General features: G+C 40.8%; 1 protein-coding gene across 1 annotated transcript; it reads right to left on the bottom strand.

The window, feature by feature from the left end:
* Positions 1-1,313: 1,313 nt before the first annotated feature.
* On the bottom strand, positions 1,314-7,015 carry LOC139729651 (uncharacterized). The gene is made up of 4 exons (XM_071640577.1): positions 6,997-7,015; positions 2,074-2,167; positions 1,587-1,765; positions 1,314-1,468 (listed from the first exon to the last, which is right to left on the bottom strand). The coding sequence occupies exons 1-4, from the start codon at positions 7,013-7,015 to the stop codon at positions 1,314-1,316; spliced, it is 447 nt and encodes a 148-aa protein (XP_071496678.1).
* Between the last annotated feature and the right edge of the window lie 7,209 nt (positions 7,016-14,224).

Here is a 14,224-nt window from a genome sequence, read left to right as displayed (position 1 = left end):
AGAGAGAAAGAGGCTGAAAAAGCAGGTCAGAACGCGAAGTTAGTCATATCTCGGACAAAAGCTGGCGTCCTTCAACTGAAAGAATGTCGATCGTGAGAGCACAGTAGCTGTTATGAAAATGCGTGTTGACTTATGTCGATTATTCATACTCTCCACATATTTTATGTGGCCAGATGAATATCTAAATTCGTGCCGTATAGTTTACAATAATTTTCTGCCATTTTTCTTTAAATCACTTGGATACACCCATCAAAACAACAACAGCAACAACACCACCACCAACACCAACACCACCACCACCACCAACAACAACAACAACCTTCTTCCAGACCAAGATTCTGTCTATGATATTTGTCAATCATTGCTGAAGTACTAGTAAGCTTAACAATGGACATTGTAGCGATTAAATTGCTTGAAATTAAAATAAAGAAAAATCCTACAATGAATGAAAAGATAAAACAACAAAGTAAATGGTTTCCATTAAAAATCACAATTCCATTTTTTTAATTTTTGCATTCATTCTGGATTGCGTATGTGTGGGTGTTGTTTTTTTCGACAGTTTTATGGGGCTTATGTCACTAACACTACTTTTCACATTATTTACAGTTCAGTGGGAAATCAGTTATAATGTCCTGCCATGGCACTTTCTGCATCCGAGTTGAGCCAGTGTTTGAGGAAATTGTGCAACCTGTTACCCTCCTAAACGCCTCGGCACACCGAGCACGGTAACGGCAACGGTCCAGGTTTAAAGTGTGTGTTTCTGTTGTTGTTGTTTTTTGTTGTTGTTGCTGTTGTTGTTGTTGTTGTTTGCTATGGTGCTCCAAAAGGAAATATGTCGCTAGTTATGTTTCAATATGATTTCCTCTCTAATGATTTTTGGTTAAAACAAATCTTCCACAGGTGATTTTGTTGCTCATGAATGAAATTTTAAGAATTAATTTTTTTTTGGTGTTTTTGTACCGAATTGTTGTTGTTGTTGTTGTTGTTGTTGTTGTTGTTGTTGTTGTTTTTTAACAGAACCAAACATGGTTCCTTTTGGCCCACCAAACCGGATCGTTGCCGTTACCGTGCTAGGTGTGCCGAGTCGTTTGCATGTTGGCTGTGTAGTGTCACTGAACAGTCACGCAGTCTTCCATCTTGCGGTTCTGTCTCCATCCTCCGGGGATGAGCTGGGGGTCGTCATCCTCTCGGCCCACGAGCTGGCTCTGCGTGGTTGGTCATATCATCCTCGTTAGGTTGTGATGCAAGCAACAGGTATAGTGGTGATCGATCAGGCTCACAGTCGCAGGGTCTTGCTGACTGCATGATGGTCATCATAACCTTGACCGGTTCGCAAGGATCCCGAACGCATTCTCCGACACTCTTCGACTCTTCGACAGCTGGTAGTTGGGGATGCTTTCCTCCCTGGTGAGATTACTGTAGCCAAACAGTTTCTGCATACATTGGCATACACCGAACCTGTCATCACCTGAAAAGTCAGACATTGAACAAAATGGTCACATAACAGTTTTGTAAAGAATAACATTCGATGAAATTTGCACAATTAAGAAAAAGATAGAGTGTTTACAGCAATAGGGCCTACGTACCAAAGTAGAGGCAATAGACCGGCTGAGTGTCATTCGTAAGCGGTCCTGGCCAGGGGCTTCTGGGTTCTCCAGACTCGTTTGCTTCCTTCAGATCGAAATCGTCCCAGATCTGGGCATCTGATAAACTCCAATGACCTCCGATATCTTCCCAGATGAACAACTTGTAGTTGGCATATGAACTGGAGTTAGCAACACGATGGAGAAGAACTCTTTGGAGTAGAAGTACGTGGATCCAGGGGGGTGTTTCATCAATTTAGTCAGCGCTGACAAGTTGTCAGTCTCTGACAATTTCAGCAAAATCCTTGGTTTTGATTGGTCGAGATGCTCTGGTCATTGACTGTTACCATGGTGATTGTCAGAGACTGACAACTTGTCAGCGCTGACAACTTTCATGAAACGGTACCCTGACTTGGGCAAATAACGAGCTGCAACGTGCTTCCGGGATGGCATCCAATGCACCGAGCGTTAACGAGGCAAGTTCCACTACGTTAGAGCCCCATATGCAATGGCCCTATGCTCTTCCCACGATGTTGGCACTGACAACAGCTCGTTGATGTACTCGTCAACGATCACCCTGCAAACTTCAAAGAAAAAGAAGAAGAACAACAAAGCAAGGTAAGTATTGGAATATAAAAAAAGAAGAAGCTGAAAATCAGCATATTTGATATCTGTACTTCTCTCACAATTGAGAGAATGAGGATAGGCCATTACGTTGAGTCTTGAATAACATTAAGCTATGGCATCTGCATGATCGCGAAAGTGAGATTTTATTTCTTGAGTTGCTTGAGTTACGATGGTTCCGTAAATTATGAATCATAGAGGCTATACCAGTCGTCGTTATTTGCAGTTTTCGAACACGCTCAAAATGTAGTGTTTCGATGTGATATTGATAGAACGCCCTCTGGTGGCACTAACATTATACATCACGAATCGGCTACCTTTTGTACATTATCTAATACTGTAGACGTATATTTCTAACACCCACTGATCTCTATGGGACGCATACGATACTTCCATAGTAGAGATCAGTGCTTATACACCGTGTTAACAGAATTTACACGGATGTTCTCCAAGCGTTTTCCGGAGACGAAACATACAAGGGAGGAAACACGGGGTGAACGATGCGGCCGCTGTTGGTGTTGCTCAAAGTTATCCGTGCACGCCTACAATGGCAGTGAAATCAGCCGTCCCTGGCCGTTACTAAAACGAAGAACATTTACCTGTAGGACCTACATGTACACAAGACAGTGTATAATTAACGCATATCACATCATTGGCATTGCAGAAGCGTACGATGGGGATACTGTGCACATGTGTTTTGTAATAGGGCCTACAGGCATGTATTTTCTACAAAAACGTTTGAATTACAGGGCTGGCTTTATTGTTGATTCCTCCATGTTTAGTATAATTGCATCTTGCATGATATAAGTTGCAAATATTGTAATGTTTTAACTGTACTTCCTTTTTACTTACAATGTGGCAATAAGTAAATTAAATTACACTTTTTCTCCTTTAAAATACGTTAACCGTGTAAACGCATTTATTTCTTGTTCCCTAAGAATATCATGAATAAAACAAAAGTAAAGACAGTCGTAAAATCAGCAACATTGCTTACAACCAGAACAGAACAGTGGATGCGGCTCGATTCGTACCTTGTTAGCGTATTTTGTTTCTCATTCCATAAGAATATCACCAGTAGATAACGAAAATATATCAATCATAAAATCAGCAACACTGTTAACATCCAGAATGGAACGGTGGAGGATACCGCTCAACTCGAATCAAACAGTGCGCACGCTGGTCGAAACAAGATTTGCGGCCTAGAAGGTGACGTCATCACACTTTCCTGGTATAGATTTACCTCAAGGGTGTATCAACAGACAGCTTACACCGGGTGTCCTCTAGCGGCTACCCAGAATCTACCCTGTATGGGCTACCCCAGGTTCCCCGGAAGCTGCCTGGAGGCTGTCCACTGTATTGCCTATGATATACAGGGTAACAATTAATGTTCTTTGGGTGTCCTCCGAGCAATTTAGATTAAAGGACAGCATATCTTTTTCTTTATGATTTCATATATCATCAGATGACCATTCTTGTTTTGTTTTGTTCGTTTTCCTTTTTTGGTGGAAAGGGGTAGCATCTATTGTAAGTTCAACTGAAAGATCTTATGACCCAAATATTCTCGTATCTTTATCTTTAAAAAAAATCAAAGCATGCTAAAAACACAAAAATACACTCAAAACTTATACGTGCACGCACACAAAATAAGGCCTGCGCACAATCGCATATTTCAGAGTTCTAACGAACTGACGTGCAGGACTTATCATTGCAATACCTTGTGAGTTGTAAATCCTAGATTCAGACTAATTTGCCAAAATGCCTAATCGATCCCTAATCATAAATAGATAGTGATAATAGATTGGCCCTTATATTGGACAGCACTTCATGAAATCCTAACCAGAATACCATAATCATGTACAGAGTAAAATAATGTGCGATCGGAATAAAATTGATGGAATTACACAATCTGAACATTATTATCACTTTGATCGTTAGTATAGTGAGGGGAGGGCAGATGGAGGGAGAGAAGAAGAGGAAATGTATAGCACACTAATCTGATAAAATCACTGATCTCTATATACACATGTAGCTTACATAAAGATCATGCATTCAGTGGATGTGGATGAACCATCAATACTGAGTACCATACAACCATATCGTGTACTTCCCGATAGAGGGCGGCATACCTCAATAAATCCACTCGATTCCGTCTAAACGAGCACACGATTGACATCACATGATTGTGAAAGCTAACCAAGCTTGCGCTCTCCGCCTCCGGCCTTGATTAAATGCTAATTATTATGCTACATGTGCATCATCACGGCACATTCGCACATGGTGTACATGTTTGTGTCTGCGAGACCAAATGAATGTTGGGGAACACGATGAGTCAGATTATTAATTTTGCGATGACGCAGAACGTCCATGGCAATCACTAAAACGCACCTTTGAAAAGTCTCTCTAGGTGAACGGTTGATAGAATCAAAGTAAAGTGCTTTGTTAATCTTCACAGGTCCACCACCTGAAATACCCCAGGCATTTCGTTGCCTATAGCAATGGCAGGAATACTAAATATTGCTGGATTCCCACACATATGACTGAAAATTCATGTCACCAGTGGAGTATTTCCTTAAAAATGATACTTATCTTTTGTTTTACTTATGCTGTTATTGCATACATTGTCAAAATTCGCTGCTGATCGTTTTCAAACGAATGTTAGACATTTGTATTAAACAAAAGAGATATAGGCCCTATATTGCTTTGTCTAGTGATTTTGAAAAATGAAACTTACATCGCAGGTAGAATGATAAACCAGGTTGTCGATTCGTCCATTAAACTCACTCCGTCATGATTTCTTCAATATTTGCAACTACCACGTGACTACGAAGAATGCTCTATCATCATGATTTTTCAGTTGCGATTTCCTGAGAAAAAATAATTTCAAGCGTAAATGTGTTTTCTTATTCTTATCTGGTGCATTTCCTTCTGCATATCTGATAACACAACCAGTGATAACAAAAAGGGACCCCTCGGTTCTTTGGCATAATCCCAACTCTTAACAGAATTATTATAGATACTAACTATATTTCATTTCATTTTCACTTCAATTTATTTCCCTATTTCTCACGAAAATAGCACAGAAAAAGTACATACAATACCACAATTACGAAGCACAAATTAGGTAAAACTTCACCGGAATGTACAACAGTCTGTCTCATTTGAACACAAAGGTCTGTTTACAGCAGTGTTGGGCTGTACTCATAGTACGAGAAAAATGATGGGCCCTAGGTAAAAGCAAACTTGTTCAGTCGTAGGTCCCAGGATAAATTAGATACACTACTAGTTTATCAGGAAAATGAATAAAAAACCAAAGCAGCAAATTTATTCTTTGAAGCGAGAGAGAGAGAGAGAGAGAGAGAGAGAGAGAGAGAAGGAGAGGGAGCGAGAGAGAGAGAGGGAGGGAGGGAGGAAGGGGGCAGTTAGCTCGGTGTCAGTTTCTTTGGCGATGCAAGTGTTTCTAACAGTCATTAAGAAGAAAATGCTTTACACCGACTGAGAACATGAACACATGAAGTAGGCATGGCTTTTATATGCCAACTCCCTGAACTATAAAATTGCTGCCTTACTAGTATTCAGTACGTTTTCCACATACAGTCAGTCCTTCCAGGGAGGTGGAAAGAGCTGGTCCATCGTATCAAGGTCTTGTAGTCAGCATGGTAGAGGAGCAGACACGCACTGTAATTCAACCTGCCAGGAAAATCAGTATGAACAATGTATTGGATTCCCATAAAGAAAATATTATTTTAACAATGTAAGAATGTATACAATAGATGTGTGTGGTTTATGGCAGGAAGGTATGTGGGCCTATATCAATCACCATCTTTCATTGATAGAAAACAACGAATTGCACATATATCATTCATAGACAACCAAAACAACACAAGTTTATGCTTTGGTGTTACACATGCAATCCAAGCGTGCTGTGATGCGATACCACTGTTTGTGCTCCTTATTACACTGAGACATTAGGATTATTGCGTCTATTCGTCCATCTTTCGAATGACTGCCATGTAGACTTACAATGATGTAGCTACCGGGGATTAAGGTTTACAGATCAATGTCATTATCATCCTCACCTTCACTTGTCCTTTTTTCTTCATTGTAGGGCCTATTGTTGTGAGTTATGCAAAGATTAGATATCTAAGAGTAGCAATAATTACGAGAGGAGAGCTTTCATGCAAAGTTATAATTTTTGCAACAGCCCTTTCTGAAGTCAATGTAAGATATGCTAATGGAGCGGTTATAGCTGTCAGTATTAATTGATGCGTGATTCTGTTTTGTTTATCTATTTCAATACAATTCGAAAAGTTGTGAGGTGCTAATTCTCTAGTTGTAATTCCTACATCTTCTTAGTTAGGTGGAAAGAAGCACCTCCCTGACCGTCCCTTTCCACCCACTACTATAAATCGCTCAGACTCGTAGCCACGCGTTTTGACCACGCCCCTTTCCGATCCAGCGGCAGCGCGCAATGGGGATTTCCCAAATCAAAGGTGCGACACTGGTAAGAATCGAAGAGAACAATGGTCACCCAAACAGACTGTATTGATCGGCATGTATTTATGCAAAGCTTAAAGCTGAAATCTCGTGTGAAAACAAGAGGGTCGCAATAGCCTTAGGAGATGCGACCCGCGATGAAATTTGCAACAAATCAAGGTTGTCGGTTTCACTGAGTGCCAGCAGAAAGCAAGTACCATCCCCTCTTTTTCCACTCTCGCATTAAATTACACGGCTCGTTTCTGTACTAAATCTACACACATCATCGCGGTGCGCGGCAACTCGGCGAGCATACGTTCCGTGTCACTGGCCATTTAGCACGCACGCCGTCCAGTAAGCCTTGCTGTAGGTAGAACAACCGTTTCTATTTATCCAACGCTAATGCCATCTCGTAGGAGGGAGGACTGCATCGTTCTGCTCCCATCGGCTGTCGTATGAAGAAAGCCTGGCTGTCGGGATGGCGTGACAGTCTCTTGGCAGTGAATTCTGCGTAGGTAGGCTGTAGTCAGTTGGCGTTGAAGAGCTCGGAGGAGCCTGTCACCAGGGTACCTCCCAGAACTCGTGGGAGCTGAGGCGACCAAGATTCGTGTTTCCCTGCATACCGCTGCCACATTCAGATGACAGATCGGGGTGTGAGGATTGAGTAAGCAAACATCTTCACGCAGCGACGTGTTAGCCTCCCTAACGACTCGCAGCTGTGATGCCATCAGGTGGTAAGCTGGTACCTGTAAACCGCTACCAGCTTCACTCAACAGGTGAATTCACTTCTGGATTTATACTCTGATAAACTAGCGATCGATATTCTAGCTCGGAAGACGATTTGGAGCCTACAAAAATGGGCAGTTTGATGGAGCTTCAGAAAGTGCTTCGGCAACGCGAGGAGCGCATCGCCGAGTTGGAATGTATCCTTCGGGCACGCGATGAGGAGCTCGCCGAGATGCGAACCAAACTCGACAAATTCATGTCAGTTTTGCCCACCTCTCCCTCCCTGGTGAATATTTGTCGCCAACCGAGGCTGAAACGCGCCCTGGGGATCTCCGCCGAACCGCAGGCAGAGAAGTCCGTGCAGGAATTGACTGAGCAGCAGTTCAAGAAGTACACCAAGTCAAAAAGGTTAGTGTTAGTCGAGTGTGAAAGATACATTTGTGATTTGTACCGGTAGTTGTGAATGCACGGACGATGGGTGAAAGTGAGTTTATTATGTAGCGTGCGCCTGAGTTGATCAAGGTCTTTTTGCCTTTATAGAAATGAACTGCATGTATAAAATGGAGACTCATGCACAAATATTGTTCAGTACTCTATAGTAACTAAGATGTAGATTGCTCAAGCATCGGGGTCAAGTAATATATAATTTTTTTGATGTTGGATGGTGATATTGTGGAACAGAGTATCTTATCCGTGATAAACTACATTGTATAGACTACCCCTACTTGAGTCACAACAAACGTTGTTTGGATTGTCCTGTTGACTCAATACACTATATACACAGTTTCATCTAATACAACAGCATGTGATAAGTCAGTACACATGTTACCAGCCTGTCTGATTACCTGTATGGTAAAATATGGTGCAACATGATTCCTTTATGCAGTATCACATTGTTTGTGATATCATTGTAGGCAAGCTGATTGGTGATGTTTACTGTTGGTGTGGGTTTGCAGTCTTTCTGCTACATTTGACACTAGAGAAAGAGAGAGTGAGAAGAGAAGGGAAGAGACACAAAACTGTCCTGTTTAGGTGAACAATGAATGCAGCCATGTGATTACTATACAGTAGTCTGTCATTGCTCATTCAAATGACAAGTAGAGAAAGTACAAAAGGATCGACTCTTGTGATTCAACAATCAAAGAAAAGAGATTGGAAAGGGAAAGTCGTTTTAGCTGATTATTTCTGTAGTTGTGGGTTTAATGACATAGAGTCATTAATTTTGTTTTGATGTCTTCACAGACCATCCATGAAAGTTGTGTGGTAGGAATGTATAATCATAAAATGATAGAATTATTTTCAGTGAATGAAGCAGACTGCCTACATTCCTGCACATTATATGTTACATGTTGTTCAACATACATGTTGCTTCAAATCATGAAATATGATGAGTGTGACAAAGCAGATAAGGAGAGGATTACTATAAACAGAGTGAGTAAAGATAGTAAATTGTAGTGGAGATATTATGTAGTTTTGGATTGAAAATATGATTGTGCTGTGATAGTATGATGATTTTTAGGTAAATCAATAGGGCCTATACAAATGAAGAATGTAGTGTGGGATTCCAGCTCTGGTCTATAGCATTCTTTTATTTCCCTGCACTGGAGCCAGCAGGGGCGGATCCAGGAATTCCGTAAGGGGGAGGCGCCTTTACAAAATTAAAGGGGGCACACCCCCCCTTTTTTTATTTTTATTTCTTTTAGCAAAAAATACACAGGGGGAACGTGCCCAGTGCGCCCCCTCTGGATCCGCCACTGGCCTGGTTTGAGAAGTGACTGTGCTTGAAAAGAATGAGGCACAAAGAATGAGGCACACTTCATGTGTCTTGTTATCCATTCAAACAGTGTGGCTTTTATACGCATGCAGCCAAGAAGTAACATGTATACAAGGATTATCAGCTTTCACTGATAGGAAATAGAGTCATCCATTGTGCTGTTGTTGTAGTAATCCAATTCCTCTGCAATGCTGCTAACTTTATCAAGACAGTATTCAAAACACATTGTATTACTGTTTAACATAATGAATATGATAGGCCTATATACATCAGTTTGCTCCAATTCATATCATATGCATAATATATAAATTATAATTCTATGCATGTATTGTATGTCTATCTATGTGTATGGTGTGTGTGTGTGTGTGAGAGAGAGAGAGAGAGAGTAGGTAGGTAGTACACAGATATATTTGCATTTTATTCATGTGATGCTTTGTCTATGACTTTTATAAAAATCATTTTGTGTCTCATTACTGTAAAAACTGTTATTTTTGCAAGGGTTTATTTTTTGCAAATTTTGCGAACCACTGTTGGGCTGAGGATTTAGCAACATGAAACACATTGCAAATTGACAGCCATTAGTGCCCATACAATAACCCTAGTGTCATATCATGAAAACAACATCTCATGAAGATGTCTTTGACCTCCACATTCGCAAAAATATCTGTACCGGTGTAATGCGAAAATACCAGCTTTTATTATATCCCGTATCTTTGGATATCTAATCTAATGTAAATCTTTTTTGGAAGTGTGCCCAGTGCTTGATTAGCCTAGTGTCCACACACTTTAGGCCTATGCTTGCCATAGTAAGAGGTATGCTTCTTCATGTACAATAACATGTGGCTTTTCAGTGGGCTTCAGTGGAGCTGTGTATGATCAAGGAAGCACTGTAAAACAAGGAATGTTCGTGTGCATTTTAATTTTGTGAATCTCGCAAGAGCCAAGATTCGCGAAATTAAAATGCACGCGGAAGTTCTTATCCACACTATATGCATTGAATGTTAGAGGCAATTCGCGAAAATTTCATACTGCAAAAAAAGGCTGTCGGCTCCAATTGGCAAAAATTTCATGCAGCGAAAATATCATGTTTTACAGAATGAGGTAAGCAAGGAGGTACTTGGTGAGCTAACATAGTACCTTCTTGGTGTGATGTAGGAGCCCTGCATTCATTGACATTCCCATATATTTGAAACACGTTTCGATACCCACTAATCAAAACGCGTTGGCAAAGGCCTTAGAAGTTCTGATCGCGTTTCTCGAGTTGTTGCATTTATCGTCTCTATCATGAGTTGAGAGGGAGGCCTTGACACTGCACAGCTCCATTGCGCTGTTTGATGCGAGGAGCAGAGCTCATGTACCGTATAACACGTGCATGGCTGGAGTGGGTAGGTCTTAGCTGTAAATGCAAGTCCCAACAAATCTTTGCGTTTTTATCATCTCTGCGAGAATGCATAATTTTCTGACTCAAACAGGTTTGAGATCGCGCTGTTTTCAGAGTTTCAGAAACACGTTTCAGGGGGGCATTTCATGAAGGAACTTGTCGGATAAAATGTCCGACAAGTCAATTATATCCGACAAGTTCAGAGAAATCAGCCAATCAGACTAAGGAATTTCTCAAAACTTGTCGGATATAATTGACTTGTCAGATATTTTATCCGACAAGTTCTTTCATGAAATGCTCCCCAGAAATATGTTTGTAACCCCATAATCAAAACAGCTCCGCAAATCTCTCTGAAAGTCATTTACCCCCTGTTCAGACGCAAGCCAGTTTATACCAAAACTCAATAAAGTTCTAAACAACATAAAAAGAATCATTGTATAGCCGACAGACCATTCATACGCTAATTTCGACCATTCCGGAAAAAACGTCGTATAGATGTGCAGATTCTCACTATGCATGTTGTCATGGTCATGAGTGACAGGTACAAGGTCACCTTTCGTGCTCGCTCCCATTAAGCCCCGCCCAGTTATACCGTTCTATGGTCGCCATATGTTCAGCGCACAATGGACACGATGGAATGCTGATTCGTTATCGAGTTCTAGTTCGAAATGATGCTCTGACCGTCGTTTGGCTATACGTCGTTTCGTTAGTCATCATTCAGACGTATAAATTCATCATAGAGCTATACCGTTTCGGTATAGCTATACCGTTCTAGTATAAGTTTTTTTTTTGTCTGAACGACCTGTTAAAATCCTAAACTCTACCCCAGAAGTGAGTTGATAAATGCACCGGTAGACAACACAACATGACGCACCGTTGTCCATCACTCAAATGAATACCGGTAAGTGGCTTGACCTAGTTAGGCCGGTCATGCGTGTCCCATATGGGGGACACTATGCCGTGCTGGTAGACCAGCACTTGTCTAATGTTGCCTGAACTCACCTTCCACCCAACCAGCCAACTGTTGTTTTTGCCAGTCAAAGGCCATAGCTGGAGGACAGAATACCTCTTTGCATACCTGATTCTTGATTTCTCATAGACTTTGTACAAGATCTGTTACATTGTGGAAAGCAATGGGTTGAATTATTTATGCAGCAGGCAAGAGGGCTCTATTCAATAGTGTACACTAACGTGGAGCATGCACTTTCTCCAAATCATGTCTCCTTGATTTTACAGTGGAGAATAATACCCTGTCTTAACAGACCACAGAACTCGGGGTAGACTCCGGACACCAGGAGGGCATTGTTGCCTTGTGTCTCTTTAAGATGCAACACGGTGGACAGTCTCCTGATAGCCTCTGGATGACGTCTGGGTAACTTTTACCCTAAACCGTCCAGGGTAGACTCAGGGTAGCCTCCAGAGGCCACCCAGGTAAGATGTCTGTGAAGATACCTAATAGAGGTAAACCTTACATGGAAAAGCAAGATGATGTCATCTTGCCAGAGATTTTGTTGCAACCAGCGAGCAAACTGTATGGTTTGAGCTGAACAGTATCCTCCATCAACATGTTCTGGTCGTTAATAATGTTGCTGATTTTATCATTTATGCTTTCTTTGTCTACACATGACAAATGTAATGCGCTAGTGATAAGGTAAACGTATTAATCTTAATGAAGAAAACAGTCAATTCAAACATCTCTGTAGATAATACGTGCATGTAAGAGTACACACTTGTGCACAGTATATAGCCTTCTACAATGACGACTCTGATTCAGGGGTCACATTTTTCAGGGTGGGGAGGGGGTGGCTGCAAGACTGGAAGGGAATCATAAAGCCTACTTACCATTCAGGTGATATCTCAACCAATTAGAAATAACTTGTATAGATCATGTACAATTTTCCCCTACTCATGTTATTATGGTTGATGCTACCCCCTGCCTGGCCATCATCCATGAAGCCACTGCAAGATGACTTATGACGAGCAAGTTGAGTAAGAGGTTTCGTCACACGTTCATGTTTTAAAAGCCCTGCTCAGTTACATCTTGTATACTGTTTTATGGTTGCTAAACCTGTCTAGACATTGAAAGAAGATCAAATTCTAGTTCAAAATGATGCTCTTACCTTCGTTTCTTATACGATGTCTCGTCTGTCAGCATCCAGACACATAAATCCATTGTATCACTATAATGTTTTGGTATAAATTGTTATGTGTCTGGACACCCTATACTTTGTCTGGCTGGCTACAGTAAACTCCGTTACTTACCAACAGAATGACCCATGCTGGTAGAAGAAAAGTAATGTTGACGCTAATTTACAGTACCATTGTGAGTTGGCCAATGGGGTTTATTGTGTAATCTTAGTGGAAACACATTAATTCACCAGTCAGAATGGAAGTTACCCCCCCCCCCACCACCACCACCATAGGTCTTGGGAACCATGTAATGCATAATGTTTATTCATTGTTTGTTTGTTTTTTTAAGGGGAGGGGGTGTGGGGTGAGGTAGGGGCTTGCAGTGTTGTGTCATTATTGTCCCCAAATTTAATATATTTGATTTTTATTTTTGTTCATTTTTGTTAATTACTATTTTTGAAGGCAATTTCTATCATTAAATGTCTTTAAATTCATTTACATACTCTAATATCTATACTCTGTTCATCTATTTACTTATGATTAGGGGTCGGGGAAGCACTTAAATGTAGTTCCTTATCCTGTCTGGCTTTTCTTCAGTGTGCAACGAATTCACTAGCCTTTTCGCTAGGATTAAGCACATAGTTGTCCAAGTTAACTCAGTGAGCACATGCCTGTTATCAAAGGGAAATTTAGTCCACCCTATATGCTGCTCTGTATGAAAACAGAAAAATCAGAGAAGTAAATCAGCACCAATTTTCGGGCAAAAGAGATCAGATTCACAAAAAAAAATCATGAAATGTATTCAAGTTTAGAGAGTTTTGGCAACTGCTGTGTGATGTATTGTGTATACATGTAAGTTGTTGAGTTGAGATGAATTTGCATGTAAAAATTCATTTTACCAATTTTTATTTTTGTCTAGAGACAAATTTTCTGTTGCACTTTTATTGGTATATGATAGGAGTTATATATTTTTGTGTGTCTTCCTTATAGAGTGGATAAGGTTTGCCTGTGCCCAAGTATTTTAGAAAAATTAAAGCATAATTATCAGGAAGGGATTTTTCTTTAACCTGTTGAGGACGGATTGATTTTGCTACAACACGCATTTCCCATAGACACCTGCCCCGAGTATACTCATGAGGGATTAAGGATTGGAATTATGGGGGCCCTGATCTGAATCCTATTTTGGGAAGTGGGTGAAATATCTTTTGTGATGTTCTACATTTTTTCTTGTAGTCCTGAAGTCAGACCGCCATGGGGGCTGTGGATTTTATTACAAACGATATGATCCTCCATGGAGCTCGTTTGGTTCGTACAGTTAATGTCTGGTGAGGGGAATGTTTCATTTTAATAGCCCTGCTGTGTCTATAAAGTTTAATAGAACATGGAGCTACTGTGCTGTGTAAAAGCAGCTCCACGGTTAGAACAGGGAGGTGCACATGGTTAGACATTCTATCAGAGCCTGGTAATAAAGTAGATTTCTCTTAAAGTCTTACAGAGAATAGATTCACAAGGTTTTTCACATATTTTGAGGAC

Source organism: Diadema antillarum, unplaced genomic scaffold, assembly GCF_040938485.1.
Source record: "Diadema antillarum isolate AM-2024a unplaced genomic scaffold, OU_Dant_1.0 seq00000248_RagTag, whole genome shotgun sequence".
In the NCBI taxonomy this organism is placed as follows: Eukaryota; Metazoa; Echinodermata; class Echinoidea; order Diadematoida; family Diadematidae; genus Diadema; species Diadema antillarum.
This window is presented reverse-complemented; position numbering and strand designations above follow the sequence as displayed.